This window comes from Echeneis naucrates, chromosome 8 (genome assembly GCF_900963305.1).
Source record: "Echeneis naucrates chromosome 8, fEcheNa1.1, whole genome shotgun sequence".
Classification (NCBI taxonomy): domain Eukaryota; kingdom Metazoa; phylum Chordata; class Actinopteri; order Carangiformes; family Echeneidae; genus Echeneis; species Echeneis naucrates.
In genome coordinates, this window is record NC_042518.1 from 6,426,347 (window position 1) to 6,452,900 (window position 26,554).

At 39.3% G+C, this 26,554-nt stretch overlaps 4 protein-coding genes across 7 annotated transcripts; 3 read left to right on the forward strand and 1 right to left on the reverse strand.

The window, feature by feature from the left end:
- Nucleotides 1-96: 96 nt before the first annotated feature.
- adap2 (ArfGAP with dual PH domains 2) lies at nt 97-4,207 on the forward strand. Its single transcript, XM_029508424.1, has 11 exons — nt 97-273; nt 491-615; nt 714-805; nt 925-1,013; nt 1,267-1,379; nt 1,618-1,767; nt 1,873-1,956; nt 2,165-2,227; nt 2,554-2,631; nt 2,745-2,973; nt 3,760-4,207. Exons 1-11 carry the CDS (start codon nt 186-188, stop codon nt 3,786-3,788), a joined length of 1,140 nt encoding a protein of 379 aa, XP_029364284.1. The 5' UTR covers nt 97-185; the 3' UTR covers nt 3,789-4,207.
- A 900-nt stretch (nt 4,208-5,107) lies between these two features.
- On the forward strand, nt 5,108-19,262 carry rhot1a (ras homolog family member T1a). 3 transcript variants are annotated; one of them, XM_029508117.1, is made up of 20 exons: nt 5,108-5,479; nt 7,644-7,702; nt 7,883-7,964; nt 8,140-8,183; nt 8,283-8,336; nt 8,463-8,515; nt 9,002-9,110; nt 9,887-9,988; nt 10,285-10,383; nt 10,594-10,702; nt 10,841-10,961; nt 11,201-11,285; nt 11,458-11,603; nt 11,778-11,878; nt 12,088-12,218; nt 12,417-12,500; nt 12,665-12,787; nt 12,873-13,075; nt 13,888-14,010; nt 18,191-19,262. In XM_029508117.1, exons 1-20 carry the CDS (start codon nt 5,443-5,445, stop codon nt 18,306-18,308), a joined length of 1,983 nt encoding a protein of 660 aa, XP_029363977.1. In that variant the 5' UTR covers nt 5,108-5,442; the 3' UTR covers nt 18,309-19,262. The 3 variants fall into 3 exon arrangements, with proteins under 3 accessions (XP_029363977.1, XP_029363978.1, XP_029363979.1); XM_029508118.1 differs by lacking the exon at nt 18,191-19,262 and adding an exon at nt 17,143-18,177; XM_029508119.1 differs by lacking the exon at nt 13,888-14,010.
- Nucleotides 19,263-19,514: 252 nt separating this feature from the next.
- LOC115048127 (uncharacterized) lies at nt 19,515-23,066 on the forward strand. Of its 2 annotated transcripts, none has more exons than XM_029509428.1 (10): nt 19,515-19,638; nt 19,737-19,814; nt 19,997-20,029; nt 20,275-20,361; nt 20,445-20,542; nt 20,654-20,883; nt 20,966-21,045; nt 21,143-21,229; nt 21,319-21,381; nt 21,553-23,066. In XM_029509428.1, exons 1-9 carry the CDS (start codon nt 19,576-19,578, stop codon nt 21,358-21,360), a joined length of 798 nt encoding a protein of 265 aa, XP_029365288.1. In that variant the 5' UTR covers nt 19,515-19,575; the 3' UTR covers nt 21,361-21,381; nt 21,553-23,066. The 2 variants fall into 2 exon arrangements, with proteins under 2 accessions (XP_029365288.1, XP_029365287.1); XM_029509427.1 differs by having other exon boundaries at nt 20,966-21,055; nt 21,553-23,061.
- c8h17orf75 (chromosome 8 C17orf75 homolog) lies at nt 21,876-26,501 on the reverse strand. The gene is made up of 10 exons (XM_029509426.1): nt 26,181-26,501; nt 25,743-25,817; nt 25,161-25,286; nt 24,944-25,072; nt 24,745-24,805; nt 24,539-24,658; nt 24,236-24,300; nt 24,013-24,152; nt 23,811-23,914; nt 21,876-23,425 (listed from the first exon to the last, which is right to left on the reverse strand). The coding sequence occupies exons 1-10, from the start codon at nt 26,321-26,323 to the stop codon at nt 23,210-23,212; spliced, it is 1,179 nt and encodes a 392-aa protein (XP_029365286.1). The 5' UTR covers nt 26,324-26,501; the 3' UTR covers nt 21,876-23,209.
- Between the last annotated feature and the right edge of the window lie 53 nt (nt 26,502-26,554).

Consider the following 26,554-nt stretch of genomic DNA (forward strand, 5'->3'; position numbering starts at 1 on the left):
AATCGGATGAGCATCCTGCAGAGGGCCGCCCCTGCTCTGTTGTAACATCCAAAACTTCGCTGCTGCCAAGTTCCAGTTTTTACAGACACATTCCGTTTCGTTTTGTGTGACACTGTGACCGCCATGCTCGGTTTGCACGCAGTGCTTTATCGCCGTGTGAGAAGAGATCCAGACTTTAGGCCGACATGTCGAACTGTGAGCGGAACAAAAAGCTTTTGTTGGAGCTGGTGAGGCGGCCGGAGAACAGGCGCTGTGCGGACTGCGGTGCTGCAGGTGCGTCGGTGTCCGCAGCTGCTTGTCAGGAAAACATCGGAAATACTTTCGATGTCCTGTTGTGATATTAGAAGTTAATGTTAGGAGTGATTGATTGTGTGGGAATGTGAAATTAAATACATACCAAAAATTAAATCATCCAACATGTACAACTCAACAGTAATCAGTAATGATACAGAATGGTGCATTTGAGTCTCTGTGTGTCTGCATGCCTCAGATCCTGACTGGGCCTCCTACAAGCTGGGTGTGTTTCTGTGTCTGAACTGCTCTGGGATCCACCGCAGCCTGTCCAGCAAGGTCAAATCCATAAAGCTGGACTTCTGGGAGGATGAGCTGGTTGAGGTACCGTCCACTTGATTCTGTTTAGCATTTCTTAAGGTGAAAGGATGACCTGGTTTAATGTGTAAACTTTCTGTCTGTCTTCTTTTGACCTCTTTAAGTTCATGAAATCGAACGGCAACGCCAGCGCCCAGGCTTTGTACGAGAAAGCAGTCCCACCATATTACTACAGGCCCCAGCATACTGACCATGTGTGAGTAAATTTCCAGGATGTTGACACCGACTATAAAAGTGCAATAGGGGCAGATTTCTTCTGCCAGACTGAAACTCAATGAAGTGAAACCCTACATTCTGAGTATATTTGATTTACAGTGTCCTGAGAGAGCAGTGGATCCGGGCTAAATATGAAAGGATGGAATTCACAGGACAAACCAAGTACCCACCACTTCCATATACAACAGGTGACATTTTTACTTTTTTCTAAAGTCGACAGCAGGACGTAAATCTTTTACTCTACAGTGAATACAAACAATGTGGTTCCTCAAACTAATTCAGGGGCGTGGAGGAAAAAACTGTGAGCTCTGCACAATGGTAGAGGCTGAAGTCTAGAAATGTCTGGGATGTCACAAATGTTTGGCCTTGATTCTGAAACATGTTTTTACCTGAGGGATAGTTGAGGGGACTGAACCATAGATTTTGTTGGAATAATTTCAGGTTTCTATGAGGGAATGCTGTGGAAGAAAGGAAAAGAGAACACACAGTTTCTGAAGAGGAAGTTTGTGCTGTCAGAGAGAGAATTTACTCTGACCTACTACAACAAGGAAAATGTAAGTTCCCTGTAGCGTCAACACAAATGGACACAAACTAAATCATTAGATAGTACAAAAATATTTTCTCTTGTTTGTATTGTTATAATTGTTACATTCTAAACTTTGTACTACTACAAGATGCGCATTTGACATTAAATTTCTTCTGTGTGTGATGTAACGGCAACAAGAACAGAGCAGTTCTTGTTAAACAATAATCAAGATATGAGTTAATCAATAATGGTTTTTCTCCATCTAGGAATCCAAAGGCCCTAAAGCTGTAATCTCCATCAAGGACCTGAACGCCACCTTTCAACCAGAGAGGATTGGTCATCCTCATGGCATGCAGATCACCTACCAAGTTGACAGTCACACCAGAAACCTCTACGTTTATCACGATAGCCCTGAGGTGGGAAACCATTTTCCAAAGTATAGATAGAGGTAACGAAGTACATTTTATAGCAATTGTTATATAGTAGCTTTGAAGCAGCTCCTGTTTTCTTTTATCCTCTAGGAAATAGTCACATGGTACAACGCCATCCGTGCAGCTCGCTATGCATACCTGAAGACAGCATACCCGACTGGAAGCGACAAAGAGGTCATAAAAAAAACGTTTCAAAATAAAAAAAAGAGAAAATGCTCGGTCAAAAGATGTTGATGCCCTTGAAATGCACTTTAAGTACTTCAAAGAAATAGCAGTTTATTCACATGTCAATATCAAGCCGAGATGAGAGCAGAAACTTACTTCCTTTTGCTTTTATGTTTCCAAGCTCAACACACATTTGGCTTTTAAATGTCTTTTCCAGTTGATACCAAAGATAACAAGAAACTATCTCAAAGAGGGCTACATGGAAAAGACGGGGCCACTGGTAAGTTGTCAAAAACACAAACAGAGTTACATTAAACTTATTTTTATGTCTGTCTCTTGTATTTATAATTTATTCATTACATTCATCTGTCAGTACTCAAAAGTACTTCTACATCAAGCCAGATGCTAACATCACCAAAAGACTCATTTATGACAAAAGTCTAGCGCATCTGAATATGTGTTTCTGGTTTCTGTTCCTCTTACACACACACACACACACACACGCACACATGCTCACACATATATATATATTAGTAACTCAAGCAGAAAATGTTCAATGTTATTTATTTACGAGGATAGTACTTACATTAAATATCTTTTTACCAGCAAACGGAGTCTTTCAAAAAAAGATGGTTTATTTTGGACTCTCAAAATAGGAAATTGTTCTACTTCAAAGGCCAGCTGGTAAGAACAAATCCTCTTCTCATTCTTTTCTAAACTTTGATGTTGCCAAGCACTTGAACCACCCTCATGTACATTATGTTTATGATTGTTTGTTCTCCCCATTGTGAATGTAGGATGCGGAGGAGTTAGGTGTCATTTTCATTGGCACAGAGAGCAATGGCTACTCTGTGCACGAGTGCGTCCCAAAGCACGCTCGGGGAAACAAGTGGAACTGCGGTGTTATGGTAGAGACGCCTGAGCGACAGTTTGTCTTCATGTGTGAGCAGGAGAGTGAGCAGAGAGAGTGGCTGGATGCCCTCAGACAGGTCCTGTCCAGACCCATGGCCCCGCAAGATTACACCAGTAAGAAAAGCTGGAAGATACTGTCAACAGCACAGCACACAACTGCTGACACTACTGCTTTTTATTTTCAATTTTGTTCCTGGCAGTCTCAACCTCCTGTCTCAAGTTTGTCCATGTCATGCACAATAACAGTATTAAACCGTGAAGCATTTATAGAACTGTCTTATAATTCAGTGTTTCCGCCTCATGAGCAGAAATGCAGCATCCTCTGTGATCACAGCTGATCACTACAGCTTTACTAAAAAAAAAAACAAAAAAAACAAAACAGTTTTTACATTTACAGGTCTATTTAGAAAGATATTACAATTCATTCATAATCTCAAGGATTTCACTGAGCACTACAAAGTTAAAACTCATGGTGGTGCTGATGAAAAAGTCGCAGGGCCTCCAGGGTCATATATGCCAATATAATATTGATATTGACTGATATTACTAAATTATTTCACAAAAAAATAGAAGATTTTTATGGCAAGCCATCCAATTTTTATTGAGCTATTTATTCTGGGCTAAAATGGTTGAGCTGTCAAACTGATACTAACACCGATGAAGAGTTAGTCTCTAATAAAGAGAAATTTGGTTACAAACTCCAGGAATACGCTTCAAAATCTGTCCAGGTAACACAGTAAACCTGCTGCATGGGAAATATGCATCTGTACCCACATATGTGCTCGCGTTTGCATTAAACTGGGCACAGCACTGCAGAAGGTCGTTATGCTCCACCACTCAACCAGTTCTTTACACGAATAGACGCATGAATCACTTAAATCCTCTGTTTTCTTCCTCTAGCTGAAGCCAGCATCAGGTATAAACGATGAGCTGCAGAATGGATGACGGTGACTCGATGTTGGAAAACGCAAGTGACTTATCTACTGCAGCACAACAGATGAACAGTGACCTGTTCCACCATGTTGCTCCCAGTGCTGACTGTCATCTCTATGTCATAGTAAAGCGTATTAAACCACGAAAGAGCGGGTGGAACAGTGTGAATTTGGGCTGATGCAGGATCTGATGCTCATTCACACACTTCAAAAAGTGCTGCATAGTTATGTAAAATCCACTCTTATGACCAGGTATACACTCCTTTGATAGATTGATTGATAAATCGCTGTCATATAGTAACAGTGAATAGGCCTCAAACACTGCATATCTTTATGCTGTTTTTATGATATTCATACAATAAAAAAAACAACACAATACCATACAATACTATTTGAGAGAGAGCATGCAATGTCCAGAAAAATAAATTCCTTTTTTGTAAATAAAGTGTGGTGTGATTCATTAATGACACTGCAGTTAAAATCATGTTTGTCAATACTGTTGATTTTTTTTTTTTTTTCATTTTAATTTTTCATCTTTGATTTTTTAAATTTTGCTCACTTTCATTTGAAACATCAGATATTTGTTCACCAACTGGTTTTGTAATTTGTATTTTTTGGTACATATGAGCACAGCAACACTTTGGTGCACACATGATGAATGTGGGTTTATCATTATTAAGTTACCAGTTTAGTCACTACACAGGATTTATTTTTGAGTGTGAATAGTAAATGTAAATCTTTTGTCATATAACTTTAACTTGACTGAAGCATTTTGGTTTCTTTTAATTTAAAATGATATGTTCTGGGCTTAAACATTCATCCATCATTCATTCATTCATTCATTCATTCATTCATTAATCTTCTACCACTTAGAGCTACTGTGCATTTATTGACCATGCAATGTGCTCAGTGTTCAGTACAATTTAACACAATCTGGCAGATTATCTTCTAGGACGTCTTCTACTTAAATGTCTTCATAAAGTAATGTGAGCATATCCTGCTCATATTGACATGGAAAGAAAAGAAACAGGTGGATATTCAGAAACTCTAAATGAAGTAGGCCCTGCTGGATGATTCAGAGGAAACAGAAGACAGATGAGCATTTACTATCTGTAGGACATCAACATTCAGAAAGAATAATCTTTACAGTTGCCACTATTTAGATTGTAGAATAGTCCCCTTTCCACACTCCAGTCCAGTCGGTGGCGCTAATGGCTCCCAAAGCTGGTTTCCCCGAAAAAGGAAGAACTTAACGCGTTTTCTAACGTCAACCGAAGTGTGTCCTGCGCCGCTTCCCGTAGTTGCCGGGCACTGGAGGTCGGGCATGCTCACCGAACATCGATTGCGAAATGCTAAGAGGAAAGCGCCAAAAAAGAGCGTGATTGATATGAAATTACAGACACATGCGCGGCGGACGGCTTCCTAAATTGTATTTCTGGCCAGTGGAGAGGTGGCAAGAGGAGGCGGAAGTTCACCGAGAGGACGAAGGAGCGTCCACCGACTGTCCGTCCGTTTTGTCCTACAAAGGCGCCGGGAGTTTGACAGCGGCAGGACGCGAGTGCGCAGGCCCGACGGTTAGTTCGGTAAACTGAGGACTGCATGACACGATAAAGACTCGTCCCTTCTCTGGAGAGCACACCCAGCCCCGAAGATGAGGAAGGACGTGAGGATACTACTCGTTGGGGAACGTAAGTAGGAAAGTGTCTCAAATCCCGACAGAGTTGAGTCATTGGGTCAGTGAGAGGGGAGAGAGCTAATGCTAATGCTAACGCTAGGAGGCGAAGTGATTGAACTGTGAGGATATTCGAGGAGAAGTCATTTACAGGACAGAAGGTTTTGGTGCTTTGGGTGTCTGCTGCTGGTACTCAGTTAAGGATAAGTCACCTGGTCCGTAATGGCTGAATTATATCTGATAGATGTTTGCATGTGCTGTCATGTCCAAACACTCCCTATTATCTACAATAAGCAGACACCATCTTCAGGATGAAACGACTTTTACACACAAATGAAACAATTCCCTGCTTTAGTGAGAGGCATTTTGAAGTTGGTATTCATTGCAGTGCACTTTAAAATCGTATAATGATGAAAATCTATAATAAGATTAATAAAGAACGAGTGTAAATGGTAATATCGAAGTTTATTTTATCATTTAGTTTAAAATGTGTGTAAAGATCTGCAGCATGGATTCACTTGTCAGTTGTTTTCACAATTAAAAGTCAGATTAAAAAGAGGATGTAATTTCCCACATCCACATTTTCTACAAATTAGCGGTGATGCATTCAACTTCTATATCAATATCAAAAAACTCAGTAGTATTCAGGATGCTTTCCCGAAACCTAAACAAAAAGAAGAAATCCATTAAATGTGGGAATTGACATATTTGACTTATTTTATAAAAAAAAAAACAACTTAAATGCTTAATCTATTATTAAAACAGTTTCTCCTTAAATTTCCAATGGATGAACTAGATGTAATTTATTTAAGAGTTTGTGATCATCAGACCCTTTTTTTTTTTTTTTCCATAAAGGCAAAAAAATCCCAGCCTGTCTGTCTTTCGTTTTGTATATTTGTGTTCAAATCACATCTGTCAGAAGGACTATTTATATTTCACTTGTGACTATACAGGATAGCCTACATTAGGTGAGTTGCTTGCTGAGACAGGTGCAGCCAAACTGCTACGTGCAGACCTCAGTGTTGTCAGTACAGTGAGCTATGTCAGGGGGCTCGGCTGTCATATTTCAACCCCCAAGCTCATAGAAGTGTGAACTACAGTGCATATAAGAAAAAAGCCTGTTCTGAATTCAGAATTTTCAAGGTTTTGTTTGACCATCAGTCCTAAATCCAAACATATTCAATTTACCTATCTTATATCTTGGAAAAAAAATGTATTTTTTTCCCAGCTTCAACAAACAAGTGATTCAACCATTTCAAAAGCTTTTATATATTATAGGTTTGACTTTTGCCTTTATAAGGTGAGAGATTGCAATAAATGTAGAAGGGGTTTCGAAGTTTATGGGAAAAATAGGACTGCAGCTGTTGACTGCTTCCATTTGAAATGTATCTTTTTGATTTAGTTTCCACCATAATTTCTTTCTCTAGTTTTTCTTAAAAACTAGCAAAACAGATAACTTAATCATCAAAAGGTTTTTATGTTATTTATGATGTAAATATTTAATAATGAATTTGTTCAGTTGTAATTTGATTTACCTAATTCATCACTGTGGTATATTGCTGTTTCGGGAACTCACTATGCTTAGGTAGGGAGATATGTCGGGTAATTACTGAAATAGTAAGCTGAAAAATAGCTTGCACACTGCGGGGCTCCAAGTGTCACTAATTTAATGCAACAATATCCCAATGATGTTTGAAGCTCCTCTGGAGGCTCATAATGTTTGCTTGTGTTTTGGCTGAAGATAACGTGCAAATCTATTTTGTCACTTATGAACTTAAACAATTGCTTTCTGATTGCATTGTTTCCACTTGCAACAAAAGAAATCATAGATATTATAGGGAAATATATCACCGGATTAATGTACTGCATGCATAATTGCACACCACATTATTCTATTATATTGTGACTTTGTTCTGTCCTGGAGTTTACTGGGTGTTAGTTTGAGACTTGTGACGTTTGTTGGCTGCTCTTCACTCTGCTCAGCTGCTCCTTGCTGTTCTTTGTCACTTAACACCTTACTCAGACCTCTCCATTAAAAAGTGCGAGAGGTCACATTTTAATAACTCCTGGTCTTCAAAGGACTTTTTTTCCCAGTGCTTTTATAGATGTCACACTTAGCCTTTTAAAGATCAGTGTAATAACAGATTGGGATTGTAAATTGTTTCTGTCCCTGTTTACAGCCAAAGTGGGGAAGACATCACTGATTATGTCTCTGGTCAGTGAAGAGTTTCCTGATGAGGTATGTATTAGATGGTTATCGGTTATCAGACAGATGAGTATATACATTTAGGTTTGACAGTTAATATTGTAGAATTTGCTGACTTCTCTTCAGAAAGACAATTTTTGAAAATAAAAGAAATGTGTAATTTCAATTTAACCTTCTTTGTTCTCAAAAAGATCATTGTCTTCTGCCTTCCAGGTTCCCCTCCGAGCTGAGGAGATCACCATCCCTGCTGACGTCACCCCAGAGAGAGTGCCCACACACATAGTGGACTACTCTGGTAAACACACATACACAACATCATGACAGATTATGTTTTTATTATTATTATTATTAATTTATTGATACTGGCTAGACAAAGCCCAGCTCAGGATTTACAGTTCGATTTGGTAACTCTAGGACCTTGTAGCATGTAAAACACTTTACTGATGTGCATTTTCGATAATTTTTTTTAGAAGCAGAACAGTCAGATGAGCAGCTGTATCAAGAAATATCCAAGGTTGGTTTGACTTGATTCTTAATAATTTGGTCACACATTGTGTGTATCATTTAAAGTCTCATCTGCATCCCAAGATAATATTGCTATTTGTTTCTATAGGCAAATGTTATCTGCATAGTTTATTCAGTCAACAACAAGAAGTCAATTGAAAAGGTGAGAATAATTCTGCAGTAAGTGCAGCATTTGAAGCAGGACCTTCCATGTACCTTTCACCATAATTGGTGTTCATAGAGTATTTTTCCCATCTACAAAGTTTGATGCTGTGCTTTCTTTGTCAAGGTGACAAGCCACTGGATTCCCCTTATCAATGACAGAACGGACAAAGACAGCAGGTATGTTCATGCTGTCCTAAAAGTTGTGTGTTTGTGGCTGGTGGCACTGTGTCTGCAGTCTTCTTTGCATGTTAAAATGATGTAACGTACATTGTCTGAACTGACATTTACTGGCTTTCGGATGTCTGGTGCATTATCTTATTGTTTTTGCAAACAACGTTTTTCCAGGCAGAACTGATGGTGATTTTATTCTCAGTTGAGTTTTCAGAGCTGCAGAATCAAATTACAAACTGAATTCAAATAAGCTAGAAGGTTAGGATTCAGCTCATTAAATGATTGACCATTAAAATGAATTGTAGGTTAACAGTATGACATACTGTGTGAGATATAGTCATTAGTTCTGTTGTTGCCTCTGATAATGAATATTAACAAGAATGATCTTATTTGTTGTATATTAATTTTCTGCAGTTTTTTTTCTGCTAATTGTCAGCTCTTTAATGTAGTTCTACATTTTTTTTTTTTTTTTTTTTTTTTACTGAATATTAGGGTACCACTGATCCTTGTGGGGAACAAGTCAGACCTGGTGGAGCACAGCAGCATGGAGACCATTCTGCCAATCATGAATCAATATCAGGATATTGAGACCTGTGTAGAGGTGAGAGATCAACACACACACATTCAGAGCTGTTAAATGAGATGAAGCATTTGAGTGCAGTGAAGTGGACTTTAGTCCAGCTCCTGACTCCACTTACACTCTGAGCCAGTATCAGATTTATATTACAATCATTGAGCTCCAAGGCCAAGACCTGGTGACTGATAGACTGCGAGTATGTTGAGAGGCATGGCTGTCTTTCAAGATGCTGGCGTCTGTCTGCAGCACCATTCAATTCAAATTTCCCTCTGTTGGCTGAGGCGGCTCAGTCCCCCATTCCTCAGCTGGATTAGTTACAGGGTTAAAAGAGGGACATGAGGAGGACGTGAGAGAAGGCACATACAGGGTAGATGCAGTCTGTGCCAGACAGACAGCTGGTCAGAGTCAGACTCGCTGTCAGACCAGTCGGACTGTTTTGCTGCCAGCTCATTGTTTGCTTTTGGCCAGAATTTGATTTTACACCTTCCTCCTCTGAGTTATTTATTCCTTCATCAGTTGTGAAAGAAGTATTGAAATTTTATTGTGAATAAAAGTAGTTGTGTAAGTACATAGAATTACCTTTTGTTTTCTTACATTTATTTCCTGTTGGAAATAAAGTATCTTAAAATTAAAATAGTTAAACATGTAAATGTGCTCCAATCTCATGGGATGTTATGAAGTGAAATTAATTAGAAACAAAAATAGTAGAACCTGGTAAATAATTAAATTATGCAGAAATGAATAGATTTTTTTTTTTTGGTTCTTTGGCTTTTACACATATGTGCTCCTTGTTTCCTCAGTGCTCTGCCAAAAACCTGAAGAACATCTCTGAGCTCTTTTATTACGCCCAGAAGGCTGTTCTACACCCAACAGGACCCCTCTACTGCCCAGAGGAGAAGGAGGTGAGCTTTATACAGTAGATAACTCGTCACAGTAGGCAAAGAAAAGATGTTATAAGTAACTTGGATGAGAGCAAGATTCTTGTTGAATGTCCCAGTGAGTCATGACAGTGTGATAGTGAGTCAGCATGTACAATAGACTTTTCTCTAAGCAGATATAGCAAATAAAGACAGCTCTGGTACTAGACTGGCATGTAATATTAGAGGTATAAATTCCTTCAGTCAGTAGAAAGCTGGATCTGTAAAGTTTTCTGCCATGATTTAAATTGAATAAAGTAAGTATTTCTTTTGTATTACAGCTGAAGCCTTCTTGCATTAAGGCTTTAACTAGAATCTTTAAAGTGTCAGATCTGGACAATGATGGCATCCTCAATGACAATGAACTCAACTTCTTCCAGGTATTTTTTTTCTGCTTCACTGTGAACATCTTTTTGTGAAAACTTTCATTAAGCATTGTGACATAATGTAAGGGGAAATGGAGAGACTGGTTTGGAGACGCTGATGTAGACATCATGCAAATCTGAAAAGATATTAACAGCTTTTTAATGGTTACTGCCTGTGAAGCTTCCTTTGGGTAAATACGTTGCTGGTCGTGTTTTTGTACATAGAGAACATGTTTCAATACACCACTGGCACCTCAGGCCTTAGAGGATGTAAAGAACGTCGTCAGGAGAAACATGACAGATGGAGTAAAAGACAACGGACTCACACTCAAAGGTCAGTCACGTCTCCTCGTTTTTGTTCTCTCTCCTCCTGTCCACCCAACCGGCTCTCTTTTCTGCTTGTCTTCTGTGGCCTCTTCTTTTATAATGGTGAAAATCATAGTCATGTATTCATGTTGGCTCTTTATTGCAGGCTTCCTGTTTCTGCACACCCTCTTCATACAGCGAGGTCGACACGAAACCACCTGGACTGTGCTGAGGAGGTTTGGTTATGACGACGATCTGGAACTTACACAAGAGTATCTGTTCCCTATGTAAGTTCAGATTCAAAGATAATTATTTGAAATCCATTTGAAATCCTTCAATTTTTGCCTATTTAACAAGACTCTTGGCCATTAAAAGATAATTAATTATCAATCCAAATTTACAATACAACATGTTTGACATGTCACAGCGCACTGTAAGCTTTCTGTGATCATTGAACTCAGCATCACAAATTCCACTCAGTGCTTCAGGCCTGTCTGTTAAATGTGACAGTTTTTTTTCCCCCTAGGATAAAGATCCCTGCAGACTGCACCACAGAGCTTAATCACAATGCTTACCTATTCCTCCAGAGTGTGTTTGACAAGCATGACAAAGTGAGTGGTTTGACCTCTTGTCATTCATGCGGTTTATATTTTTCATGGATGATCACTTCTGTGCTCAAGTATTTGAAACATTTTGTCTCTTTTTGCTAATTCTGTCACCTATCACCTACATTTCAGCCTTAGTTAAATTTTTGTTGGTTTCTGATCACTTTGCATGATCCAGGACAGAGATTGTGCGTTGTCGCCAGAAGAGGTAAAGGACTTGTTCAAAGTTTTTCCATACATGCCATGGGGTCCGGATGTCAACAACACAGTCTGCACTAACGATCAAGGATGGATCACATATCAGGGATACCTCTCGCAGTGGACGTGAGTGTAGAAACAATTTTTATGCATACTCGCATACCTATTTTAGTTTCATACAGCGCAAGTACATTCAGTCTAGGACAGACATTGTTTTTCTAAACACTGAACATCTAACCCATGTAAATGTAAAGCAAATGCCTCTGGACTCTTCATGACTTCTGTTGTTTTCTGTTGTAGGTTAACAACATATCTGGATGTACAGCGTAGTTTAGAATATTTAGGGTACCTGGGCTACTCCATCATCTATGAACAGGAGTCCCAAGCAGCGGCCATTACAGGTAAGGCATTCAGATGTTTTGTCACTTGTAGAAGTTTGTCGATTGTCTTATAGAAATAAGTGGTGGACAGATGAAAGTAGCACTGATCACTGTATTACTTTTGCTTCTGTCATGTATTTAAACTTTGTTGGTGTTGTATCAATTATTGCATAGTGCATGAACATTACTGAATGGTTCCATTGTTCGTGGTATATTCTTTGCTCTTTCAGTGACGCGTAACAAGCGTATCGATCTGCAGAAGAAACAGACGCAGCGCAGCGTCTTTCGCTGCAACGTCTTGGGGGCACGGGGCAGCGGGAAGAGCGGCTTTCTTCAAGCTTTCCTTGGAAGAAATCTGCAGGTTGGTGAAACTCAGCAATTACTTCTTGGATTTTCATGCAGAAATTTGGAAGATTTTAGTGCAGTAAAAGACATTCAGTGGTTTCCCGAGACAAATTTTAACTGAATTTAAGATGCTTGGGAATCTTCACATTGGAAAAAACATGGAAAAATCCTTGAATGGTGTTTGTTATTGACCTTTATTTATTTTTCACCTCAGCGACAGAAGAGGATCAGAGAAGACCACAAGTCCCTGTATGCCATCAGCACAACCTACGTTTATGGCCAGGAGAAGTACCTGCTAGTAAGAGACATTCATTCAGAAGAATCATTGTATTGTCTGTCCTTTGGAATACTGATATAAAATCTTATTGTGTCACACTTCACCATTTAGTGGTACGCTGTGCAATGTTAATCCGTCCATCTGTACCTCTTTTTCTTTTCCCTGTTTTGTCTACGCACTAAAAGCTCAATGAGGTGATGCCAGATTTTGACTTTCTGTCAGAGGCCGACTTGGCCTGTGATGTAGTCTGCCTGGTGTACGACGTCAACAATCCACGCTCTTTTGAATACTGTGCCAAAGTGTACAAGGTTTGAAAATGACAAGTTCAAAGCACAAAAATGTTCATCAGACTGTGTAAATATAGTGATAACATTAAATACTTGTGTTTGGCAGCAATACTTAATTGACAGCAAGACGCCCTGTGTGGTGATTGCTGCCAAATTGGACCTGCACGAAGTACGGCAGCACTACAGCCTTTCACCGCACGAGTTTTGCCGCAAGCATAAGCTCCACCCACCCCAGCCATTCACGTGCAACACAACAGAGACACCCAGCAAAGACATCTACACAAGACTCACTACCATGGCCATGTATCCGTGAGTATTAGACATTTCTGGCTTTGTCCTTTTAGTTCTGCATCCTTATCTACTTTGCCTAAATTTCCCGTGTGCCTCCGCTTTTACCTTTTTCCTGGATGTTTGTGTCAGAACAGGCAGTGAAATGTTGCCCTTGAGTATATTTTGGGATCAGCCACTGACTGCACATAGTAGAAAACAACTTCCTCACTGCTCTACCTAACCCCAAAACTCTACTCTGTGTGTGAGTGTGTGAGTGTGTGAGTGTGTGAGTGTGTGAGTGAGAGAGAGAAATCCATTGATGTCAATCCAAACCCAGCAGATGCCTTCTCCCCCCCAAAACTCTGTGATCAGAGTAAGAAGGGTTAGGGTCAGTGAGATGTGGCCAATGAAATCCTGTTTAGATGCTAATGCGTTATGTTCATCAGCTGGTTATCATTGATACGTTGGTCAGACACAAAAACTGATTTTGAGAGAGTTTGCTGATTGTTCTCAAAATTTTCCCTCTGTTGTTGACCTCCTGTCTTTGTAGTTTACCTCTCTTTTTGCTTCCTTGTGCTTTTCCTGTAAGCTTCATCTGCAGTTCATCATAGATGTTTGCTTGTCAGTGCTTGATTGATGTTTGACTAAAATAAGAGCTGAGGAGGTAGTCTTATAGGTTTCAGCTCAGAAGTAGGTCCCACTTTAATCCAGTTTAGTGCTTAAACATGATTGAGTTACTTTTTTTTTATCCTGGCAGTTTTGGCCTCTTCCTCCTCCTTCTATGTTTGTGTTTTGTGGTACATGTATTTCTATGGTGGTGAATACACACATTTTTGTGTATCTTTCTGCAGCCATATCCGCCTCCGCTGCATGTGTGCCTGCAACAGGTGCACCTATTGCCTGTGTCAGAACCTCCTCAAGTTGGAGCTGCTGCGCAATATTAGGGCCCAACTCCGCAGGGTCCTTTTCAACAGGTTCATATTCAGAATAAGCTCTAGTGTTTTAACATAGACTCATCCCTCCTGTCTGTCTCTCCTCCTGGAGCAGGAGGAGAGACAGACAGGCTCCTTTCCACCTAAGCTCTCTAACAGCGGTGATGGTGACAGCCCCTTTGCTTTCCTTCAGTGCTCAGATTCACTCAGCATATCCACTGCGGGGGTATACCTGCTACCTTGAACCATATAGTCTGCCATTAGTATAGAACTAAGCCTGTGTTTTTTGCATTTGTGTGCTAAGGGTACAACTTAGTGGTTGTGGATGCTTGATTTTATTTTATTTATTTATTTATTTATTTTTTTTGTTCAGTGCTTTTGCGTGCCCCCCACCCTCAATGAATATTTGGAAATCCAGTTGCGCCGTGTCTGTCCTAAGTTTAAGACTATTTAGTTATTGGCTCAGTTGTAATTCATTAGAGAGCCCAGAAAACTTCCCCTCACAATCAGTGAAATGCTGCAGGTAATGCACTTCATTCTGTCAACTCATCAATAGTTGGTCAAAACATAGAAAAATTATCAGTGTAAATTGTTATAAATCGTTTTCATTGTATATTTTTGCATTATTTTTCCTAGCTCTGTGCAATGTGTCACACTTTTAACCCAATGATTGGACACTTTTGTGAATACAGCCTCAGATTTACATGTTGCTTTGTGTCCAAATCAAACGTAAACGAAATTTTATTCCCATTGTCGATACTTCAAGCCATTTGGTCATGCTAGATCTTGGCCTCTGTACAAAGAGCAGGTGGGCTGGCAGGAGCAATCTGACACAGAGTTGTGACCGTGCTGTGCCAGTGACCACATTGGCTGCTAGTAAGGGAGGTAACAGTGTGTCAGAATGTGTGGAAAAGTCATTTACTTGAACAGCATGAAATACTGAGCCGCATACATAAGGAAATATTGTAAAATTAGAATATGTAAAATTTGCTGTTGAATTAATCGGTTGCTTGGATCCAGCATGCTATAATACATCAAATCCTCATTAGGGGGTAATTTAATATCAAGTTTCACTCATGAAGCACTGGAAAATGAAAAAATAAATTAAGTTTCATGCAATTAAAATTCATTTTACATTTCAGATGTGAAATTTCTCGATTACAAGTTAAAAATGACCAATAAGCTTCTCTGTAGAGTAGTGTTGTCCTGCAGTGGATATGCAAACAGTAAATATTGACTAACAAACATGTTGTTTGCATAGAAGATGAAAGAAACACATCCACTTGGTTTGCGTTTCATTCAAGCTGAAAACCTCATTGAACTCTGCATGTCTGCATGTTTGGCTTGTGATTGAAGTATTAAAATTCTTCCTGCCTTTCGATTTCTTTATGGCACCAGCCTTCATTGATTATCAAAAATTAATTAATTGATTATCTATGAAGTTTTCAGCCTTTTTTTTTTTGCTTTCTTTCTTTTTTTCCCTAGTCTTCAATTCACATACCAAAGTCTGCACTCACAGGAGATTATATCTATCTTTTATTTATTTATTTATTTTTTAAACAGAAAAATATTGCTTTCATTGGGCTTTACACTTTGTGCACACCCCAAATTATAACACATCCATGGCATCTCCTGTGGGTTGGGATTTCATAAATGTCGAAGTCTGATGTCTCAAATCAAAATGTTTTATTAATGTTTAAATTGTTTGCATTACACTGTACCAACTACTCCGTCATTTCATTCTCTTTTTCTATTTTGTATTTCCTCCCTCTGTGTTTCTGCTTCTGCTCTATAGGTGTCCATACACATGTTTTTGGCAGCCCCTCTTTCTCTTCCTCTTGCATGTTCTCACCCTCTGATAATCTTCTTGCTGTATAAAATGCATGGCTCTGGTGTTTCCCCAGCTTTGTCTAACTAATGGCATGTCTCAGTCCTCAGTAAAATATTGCCATCTTCTGGCAATTGGGAATAGTTTTTCTTTCATCAGTCCATCTTTAAATTAAAGAGAGCTTGGTGTTTTGTATAAAACTCCTGGGGGTTAAGGGTTTGAAAGGCTGTTTATGGTTTTGGATGGGCCAGTTGTATGTCAATTATAATGAAATTTTGGTTAAAAAAAAAAAAAAAAAGAATAACCCCAAATGTGGATGCTGGATTAGAAGGAGCTACGTACTTCAGTGTTGCATCATGCACTAACCCTCTTGATGCTTTTAAAAAAAAAAACAACTTTGATACTATTAATAGTGTGCAACTAAACAGGCTATGCAAGGACTTAACACAGCACAATGACTGGCTAAAGGGGGTCGGTTGTCAAGGATTATGCTATTTTCAATTTAACATGAGAGGTATTCAGTTCACATTGTGATCCAAACCATCATGCACAATGTGCAATCATAAAATAAGCAACAATAGCATGAAGACTCCAGAACCACCGTGTTCAAAAAGATGAATATTTACTGAACATGAATTGAGTCCCTGGTTACCTCTGTTAAATTTACCCTTAACAGACAGTGTCTGTTATATAAAGAAAGGAGAAGGAAAACATGTTAAAATAAATGCTGAGTTGAGGTGTATTTATATTTTTACAGAAACTTTGTATGTTTGACTGTATGTCTGTTTATAGCTTCATTGTTTGACATGTGCCGTGACATCTGATGGGATGGTTGCACTCGTAGTTGAACTTCTGCTTGGAGGGTCTGGGTTGTGACTGAAATGGCCTCTTTCAGGCTGTTTAGAGTTGGGTGATACTGATCAAATCTTTCACTTAGTGCTCTATTATTTACTTTATTATTCATAACAAGGAATAATATTTTGAAATTAAAGATTAAATGTAAATCTAACATGAATATGAGTACACTGTGGCCGTTAATGCTTTGTTAAATCTGACATCTTATCTATTGTCATATGAAGATGTTGGAATTAGAGGTATTCAACTGGCCTATTTTTTTAATATTTTTTTTTTATACTAGACAGTGCTGTTGGGGGCTGGCCGCCCCCCAATGTAATGGTAAGGCAAACACTGTTAGATATATATAAAATAATAATGATAGTTAAAAAGGAAAATGTTAAGTTAAAATGCAAATGGAAATCGTCCTTAGTTGCAGTCTTGCTCAGTATTGTGGTATCACCCACCTCTACACATTATACTTATGTGTGTGTGCATGCAAACACACCCAGGGCTGCTGTGTGGGTGCGAGTGTGAGCTTGAGTGTGTGTGAGGCCACTGGGCTGGAGGATTTCAGCCAGATGCAGCAGGTTTCAGCCGTCTCCAACGTGTAGGGGGTCCATCTTTATGGAGGCCTCTGCTGAGCAGCTAATTCACTCAGACAGGTAAAGGCAGTAACCACATCCACAGAGATGGATGTTGCACTGTTGGGAAAATGCCCCTCTGCCCCCTCCCCAATACACAAACAGGTTGTCAGAGCATCATTTGGTTAGCTTTTATTGATTTTGATGTCCTTCGTGCCGACAGAGAAACTTATTGGTCTTTCAGTGTGTGCTTGTGATTTCAGCTGTACAGCAACACATAATACCTGCACTTGTCTTTCTGCTTTGCTGTCTCCTCCTTCGTTCACAAGTTACCTTGATCACATGGTTCACAGTTCCTTAGTGCTTCTTCAGGTGGTGTTGCATTTGGTTGCTCAGCTGCTAACTTAGTTTTCCTGTGCCCTTCAGGTGTCAGAATTTAGTGTTTTTGTCGTGAGTGAATGCTTTTGAATTCACTTTCATACTATTAGTGCTGTGCCCTTTCATCTCAGTTTGCACTTGATCACGGTTGCATTGGTTTACATTCATCGTGGACTGGGCATTTTTTTTTTTTCAAGACACATCCAGGTTTCATACAATTTCAGCAATGTATTAATTGTAATTTTCTATCTTTTTCTGCCTCCCAATACAATTTAGTGCAGCTGCTTCTCATAGTTTATCTTTTCTTCTTTTCACCCAACCGTTTTCATCCTGGTTCCCCAATTCAAAGCCAAATGGCAAAGGAAAGTGTGTGTTCCTGTTTCAAGTGGGCATCTCAGGGCGCTGATAGTGATCATTTAAGGTCCTGATTCAGGGACTTTCCACAACACATGACTTTGATTTGTCATTTGTCAACTCAAGTCTGCTGTGGTTTTACAAATGCTTAAAAACAATATTGGAACCTCAGTGTTTCATGCTGCTTCCTGCTTTTCTTGCCTTTCCCAGTAATCTGCTGTTTGTCTTGGTCTTCCTCTCGTAGGCACATGGCTCAGGCAGACCTGAAGAACTCCACCTTCTGGCTGAGGGCGAGCGTCGGTGCCACTGTGTTTGCCGTGCTAGGCTTTGCCATGTACAGAGCACTACTCAAACAGCGGTGATCCGACAACATGACAACTACTTCCTCCTCCGGTCCCTCTGTTGACTCTGCCCCTCCCCTCCACCCTGAAAGACTCAAAGACTGGCTAACCAACCAACCAGGCCCATTGCCTCAGACCGAAACACCACCTCATCTCCTTCCTGTAATGCAAGGGAAAAACAAATAGCAAGACCATGGCTACATTTTATATGCATTTGAAAATAAAGAGCGTGGTCTAGTTTTTTTGAAATATAACTTATCCATCGGTCAATTTGTAAATGCTGCCATTCTGTCATCGGTGTGTCTAGTGCAGGTCAGACCCTGGTAGTCACTGGATGTTTTCAGCTGATCCAGTCTTCTTTCCCTTTTTTCCTCAGGTCAGTGTTATTAGTTAACACTGTTCATTAGTTAACAGTTGGAGACCAGAGAGAGGCAGCCATACACAGAAACACCACAAAGGGACTTCTGTTAATAGATGTGTATATGCAGTATAACGTATGTATTCCTCATCAGTTTTAGGATTGGACCTGTAGACACCATCACAAGAGAGAACACCCGACACAGGAGGTGTTGGGACGAACAACACCCCATCTAACATTAGAGCGATCATGTCATGCACTTATTTTTTTGTTTAATTTATTAACCTGTTTATTTGTTTCCTTTTTTTGTCCTTTTTGACTGCACTGCATGAAACAGATGGAGGGATTTACAATTCCCACGTATTTTTTTGTATTAAATATTATTGAAGCTGTCTTCAAGGTGTATCACTTATGACTATCTGCTTCTGTTTTTATTTTTCTGGTTTTGAAATAGAGCTTTGTCCCTCATCTTATATTTTTATTAAATCAGAGGCACCATAGAGCAAGGGAAAACGCTGTTAACAGGCATTCAGTGCACCGTTCCCACCTTAAAACTATGAAAGTGTTTCTTCTCATTCTTTCCTTTTCCAGCATTTACAATAAAGAACAGGAACTGGCACGTGTGTATGTGTGTTATTGAATGAAACAAGTTAATTTCACAGCAGAAAGGAAAATTAAATGATTTTAAATATCTGTAATAAATGACATTTACACCCTCTTCTTTCATTGTGTTTGTATTCAGCAATTCCATAAATTGATGTAAAATAAATGCAAGAACTGTTGTGTTCTAACTGGGGCTTTTGAGAACTGGAATGGAGAAGTGTGGGCCTGATGAGGATGTAAATGATTCTGGTTTCACTGTGTGAGAGGAGGAAGTGACATGACGGGCACAGGTAGAAAGAAGTCCACACAAAGTGTGAAATTTCCAACATGTCTATAGATGGGACCGCATTATTGTTTGAAGGCTTCCTACAGAAAAGAAAAGACACTTTGGTATGTTACAATTTTTTTGCGTATATCATAGAATTTTTTTTTTTTTTTTTTTTTTTTTTTTTTCAAGAATTGTACTAACTATATATTTTTCTGTCTAGAAAATCAGGTGGGTGACATATTGGTTTAGGCTTCAAAATACAACCTTGTTCTTCTATACCAAGGAGAATGGCAGCGCTGTAAGTACAAATTTTAAATCCTTTGAAATTATTTTCATGGAAAAAAAAATATGTTTGTTCTGTTAAATTGTTAAGATCTTACATTTTACCTAATTTCTAAAGCCAAAAGCACTAAGTTAGAGGATTGTCAGTGTTCGTTCCTTTCAAGGTTCAACGTAATGTTGGCATTATTCTCCTTACAGTCTCACTTGAGAGGCTATTACTACATTTACACAGTAAGTCCTTCATCATTCATTTGAGGTGATTTGTGTGAAATTAGACATTTAAGGACTATTTCCACATTTATATATCAATACTGTAATCCAACGATATGTTCTCCTGAAAATTCTGAAAATTTTGTTTTTTGGTTCTTCACTGTTGGTAGATGTTAACAATATTTGAGGACTTTAGATATTGCTATTGTGGTATTGCTACATTTACCTAACTTATACTCTATATATCTAACCATCTGTTGGATCAGATGCAGACAGTCCGAGAGGTCATGAGAGCCGACAGCAAGCGCTTCATGTTTGAGATTATCATGACAAATGGAAAGAGAAAAATGTTGGTAAGTCATGATGGTGATCTGTTTTCTTATTTAATGTGCATCAGTTAACCTTCCTCCGAACCGCTGCATTTGTGTATGTGTAGGCAGCAGAGACAGAAGCTCTCAGGAAAGAGTGGGTTGGACACCTTTGGCAAGCCATGCATCTCTCTACATCTGTGGTTTCAGAGGCTTTGGGCACACGGTAGATGGGTCCCACTGGACTTGAATCCTTAACATGCATTTGGGTGTTTTTCATCTGTTCTTCCTGTAGTCCCCTTCATATAACTGACCTTGCACTCACTCTTCTCCTCAGCCCGGAAGAATCTCAGCTGCGAGACAGAATTAACAGTATCACACCCATCTGCTCACGCACTGAGAGCGTGATGGACACTCTGCCCCCTCGGCCTCTCTCAGCTCCTGATCCTCCAGTCCTCGTCCGCTGTGAAACCAGGAGCAGGGCCTCCCCTGTCGACACATCAGAGGACGAGGAGGAGGCCATATACCTAAACACATCATTTGCCTTTAACTACCAGTATAAAAATGGTAAACATATACGTTTTTAAATCAAATAAATCATGAACCATGTTGATTATTCAGCTTAATGCTGATAAATGTTTGTTTTCAGTTGACAGTCTCAAAAATCCTCAGTGGTCTAGTGAGCTGAGCGATGCAGAGGACAGAGAAGCAGACTACGACGTTTTGCCAGTTAGAAACAGTATGAAAATACTTTAACATCTAAGTCAAACATTCAGTATATTGAATGGTGGTTAAACTGATCCGATCATATGTGACCTTTTGTCAGAGACCTGTGAGAGCAGCGTGTCACCAGAGATGGAAGAGGGTGTGTACGATGTTCCTCTCTCTTGCAGGCGGCCTGCTGAATACCAGGGTGAGGTCATTTATATTTACTTCACTCACAGCAGCTTGTGTAGAAACACCTGTTTACAGCAAAATAATGTGTTTTTGACTCTATTTCAGACCAAGGGGAGAGCGTTTATGACACGCCAAGCTCTTTACTGAGGAAGATGCCTGATCACATAGGTAGATCCTGTTTTCAGTTACTGCCTTCGCTCACCTTGACAACAAACTTATTTTAACTATATTATTACTTGTCACCATTGCCTAAATGTTTGTTGAACAAAACAAATCACATGTGCAACAGAAACAGACATTTTGTTGTCTGAAAGGCTTTCAGCTGTTTCTCTGTTGCAGAGGAGAACAGTCATGAGGAGGTCTACTGGATGATCTGATGTCCAGTCTGACGAGTCGAGGAAACGACTACATACAGAAGCTTGTTGCAGCATAATATCCTCATCTTTGTATTTACTGAGTTCAAATAAGGTTTGTCAACTTTGTTAAATGTTATGTGAGACAACATACACAATAACAGAAACATTCAAATGCGATATTTATTTCAACACTGTCTATCCAAGGCCAGAAACCACACATCAATTATAACTGTACATATATATATAGATTTGAATTGTGGGTCAGCTACACTATGGCTTACAAGAATGAAATGATGCATTTACATGCCACCTGGTTCACAGTTTATTATTCACCACCAACACAGATATTGCTATATTACACACTTTTCACTGGCTTTAATGGGAATGGTTTGAGTTGAAAGAAATACAAAAACAGGTCTTGTTGTAGGTACACAATGAGATGGAAATAAAACTTAGCCATGCTAACGCTTACTGTGAGCAGATTCATATATCATCATCTACTATTCTTATGGAATGTATCTATTGAAATTTCCTCTCTATTAGAGTTTTTTTTTCCTGAGAGTGTGAATTTTGTGAAACCTAACTATGGAGATATTAAGTCAGTGAAGCGAGTGACTGGTCACATACTGTCTGTTTACTTCTCAGAAACTCTATCGCTGGTGAAGATTAGTAAATATGTTTGTAAACAGAAAATTATTTACTCTAATGTACACATAATATTCAAAAAAATACACTATATCTACAACACTGCATTCCCAGAGAAGAATTAGAGATCTCTAATGTTACCAGATAGTAATATAGTACATACATATCAGTATTCATTAGATCAAAATAATAACGTAGTGCAAATAATTGAATTAATGAAGCAAAAACCATTCTTATGTAACAAGCAATGCATAAAAGTGATTTGTGCATTCTGCATTCAAAAAAAGTGTACAATTAAATAAAATGCAAAACAATTCTAAAATTATATTTGGATATCAAATTAGAAAATGATAAGCCTGCTGCGGTGAGCAGTCTTTAGTTTGGATAAATTCTGCATTGTGCTCATTGTCAGTTAGCAAAACATTAGTATTAATATTTGGTTTATAGTATTGTTACATACACTGACGTGACACCAAAAAGAAAAAGATAGTAGATCTAGCTCAAGATCAATGCAGCAATATTATCATGTCACTAAACTATGATCTCACCCACACCAGAAAAAATTTAATGACTGTTATGGTAGAATTGGTTTATAGTATTGTTACATACACTGACGTGACACCAAAAAGAAAAAGATAGTAGATCTAGCTCAAGATCAATGCAGCAATATTATCATGTCACTAAACTATGATCTCACCCACACCAGAAAAAGACACGATAGTAGGGGAACAGCAAGATGTAAGTTGTTGAGTGTTTTACAGTACATATTGTAGCTTTCGATTTGAGAAGTAGCAGAGACAGAACAGGAAATGTATGTTTTTTATCTAACATTTCAATTCTACCATAACAGTCATTAAATTAAAATGTTTCGTAATGCCAAATTTTATCTGACATTTTTATCTGCTTGAAATGAGATGTAGTGATGTAGTTATCTGCTTTGAGGCTGGTACAGCAGTCTGTTTTACCAATCTCAGGATCCAGACACCTTATTTATATCAGGCCTGAGCTTGAGACTGTTCTCTGAGGAACTCCTCCAGGACAGTGATGATGCTGCAGGCTTCAGGGAGGTCACTGTGTTCTGCCCTGGCGTTCTGCAGCAGCACATCGCCGTTTCCACAGCCCTGTAGGAACTGGCAACAGCGAAACAGGGCATAGTGGCTCATCTCTGCCTGTCGCACAAATCGCTTCAGACTGTTCATGTCCTGAATGGCCTGTGTGAGCACAGTGGTGGTTAACAGAGTTAAAAAAAAAAAAAGGGAAGAGATGAGGGTGAAGAATGTTACACCGTGGGTATGCCAAGAGGAAGTGAGAGCTATTATCCAAGGTTTCTCTATCCTAACCAGATTACTTTTTTGTCAGTACAGAGACAGAAAGGAAACAAGAACAGAAAGAGAGGGGCAACATCAGCACTAATTTCCCATGAGATTTTAGTTGCTAAATGAGGAGATTTGCTGCTTTTCTTTGTCTCATGTGAGAATTAACTAAACCTCTTTGCATTTTAGAAAGATGCTTCAATAAAACAAAAACTTTGAAGATATCTCTAAGGGCTGTGGGCATTTTTTGCCCTGTAGACTGTCTGTATGTGTATATTCCCACCTTAAGTTTGAAGTTCTCCAGAATTTGTCTGAGCAGGAAGGGATTGCAGCGCTCCGCAGCATTTAGAAATGCTTTAATCCAGTCATCACAGAAACGATTACTAACTGAAGGGAGAAAACATCTTTGTCAGGTTTTTAAGACTTGGGCAATTGATTGAAACAAATTATTGGTTCTTCCTCAAGTGCTGTGGAGCATGAATTACCAGTGTTGGAGAGAGTTGGTGGGCTGGTGGAGCAGTCTATAACCAGGTCAGACTGTGTGTCCTCTGAAATGGCCTTACACAGAGAAGCAGTTGTGGTGTCCTGCTGGGAAAGACCCTGTAAGCTGGCCGCTTTAATGAACCTGGTACAACAACGGTACAACAAACATTAAACATCAGACAAACAATACCATTGTGCAGTTATGGGTAGTGGCGTCTGACTCACCGGGACACGTCTGCCTTTGTGCGCACGTCTGAATTGATGACATCCACATGTGTGTGACTCAGAGCCTTTAAGCAGAAGATTTCGTGGCTTAAATGAATTATTCTGGAGAAGGTTTATGTTTGTATGTAAGCAAGTTAGAGCTAAATATATCAGTAAGGTCAAATTCATAAATTCTATGAAAGCAATAATTCTAAATTAATTTATTGATTTATAAATTACTAATATTTCACAGGTTTAAATCTTAATTATATTATCTGTTGTTTTGGGTTTTTCTTTAACATACACTTGTAAAAAATTACTCACAGCGTGTAACAGGAAACTGATGTTGCTCTGGACCAGCTGCACGACTCTGTAAATGTGCATCACAGATTCCTCATACCACCGACACAGATAGGGACGCACCTCCGTCTCAAGATTTTGCAGCTGATAACCCACAGAGAACAAACCAATTCTGTATTAATAATGTAAAAATAAATCTCCAGCTTCATTCTATTGTTATGATCACATACCTCTGGGGTTTGCAGGCTGCTATGCAGGCCTTGGACATATTTATCCAACTCCAATCTAAATTTGTGTTGAGTCAAGGAGTTGAACTATTACTTTACTCTCTGTACAAAGATAAAATGATGTGAAAGCACTTTAACAATGCAGGAAATGCAGACACTGCATGGTGTATCACTTAAGCTAACATGACTATGCAAAGGATATAAGTTCAGTCCTTTTTCAGAGCCACCCATAAAGCAGATGACATATCCATTCCCATCAGCATCAGGCTGTTCAGGAGACCTTTCCTGCTCCAGCAGACAGCAGTAGCAGCCGACTGCCTCCTCTGGAACACTGGAAGAATAAATTACCAACACATTTATATTCACACCAACATTTGTTCTCTGTCTGGTCCCTGCTTTAGTATATGTAAATTGATTACCTAAGTTCAACAGTGGCGATGTTGCCCATGCCTCCAAGCAAGGCTCCTTTGCTCAGCCTCCTTGAAATGTAGGTCCGCAGCTCAGGTTCAGCCTCTGATGGGAGGCTGCTGTCAATCAGGGTAAGGCTGTTAGCAAAGCAGAGAGCCAGGGTGAGACAAGCAGTCATTGAGAGTAGGGAGGAATTCAGAAGCCACTCAAATCAATGGAGAGGAGATGGAGAAAGCTGATGACCAAAAGCCACATTGAATACAACACACAACTGAGTCACATAGTTGTAACCAAGCTTTTCCTAAAGAAGGCATTTAGCTGCTGGTTCAATAGTGCACCCGGCCATTTATAGGAGTTTCAATCACTTTTTGTCAACTCAATTTGATTTGAAAATGTCAGAGATGTAAAGGTGATGTAACTCAGCAGCACATCAATGAGCAACCAGAACAAAGTCACGGATGAAAACACAACTGAGTCCATGTTGAATGGATTTCCTGTAGCGACGTTTGGTTACACCAATTCACAACAAGGAAAGCCAAAGAGAAGCAACCACTGAAAGCAAGGAGAATGTAGATGGATGGCTCCTTCGTTACCTAAAGTCATCCTGACTGGTTGTGGAGTCTGCTCTTCTTTGGTTCCATGCCACATTTTCCCCAGAAGCCTCAGATCTAAGACAATTCACAGTTTACTCATCACCTGCTTTGTTTCATGGACACATCTGGTTTTATCTGCCTGAGTGTCGCTGTCAGCAGGATCAGAAGCAGATGGCTAAACAATATAAGATTGCTCTAAAGTCAGAGTGTCATTCACATTGATACAGAAAATAATAATAATAATAATAATAAAACAACTGCTAACACACCAGAGATTATTTTTCCCAGTAGGTGGAATAATAGCCGTGTGCTGTCCTGAAGAATATGGTGGAAAACATCATTATTTAGAAATGGATAAAAAACTGCAGCACAGCTGTCATCTTATGGCAACACCAGCTGTCCAAAACAGAAACGGCGATGCGTAATATCGACCATTACCTTGTGCCTTGGTAGAGATATATGGCGTAGTAGCAGTTCAGCTGGGTTTTCTGGCTGTATCCGGCGATTTCTTCGTTATCGAAGTCATCTCTGTCTTCCACGTCGATTGAGTCCTGGAAAGACGATGTTTGGGAGGTAAACATGGTCCCACTGCTGCGCAGAGGAGGAGAGCAGCCGGCTACAACAGAAGACACCTGTTTAATTATTCGCCTGTGATATTTTGGTATATACGGATTGTTGATGTTGATCTTTGTGGTTAATATTAATGAGGTAAACAATCATAGACCACAACAACACAACACTGTGGGTAAGGTACCGCCTTTCTCGCTTGTATGCCTACTGCGCAGGCCCCCTGCGAGCCCTTTAAAATGTGT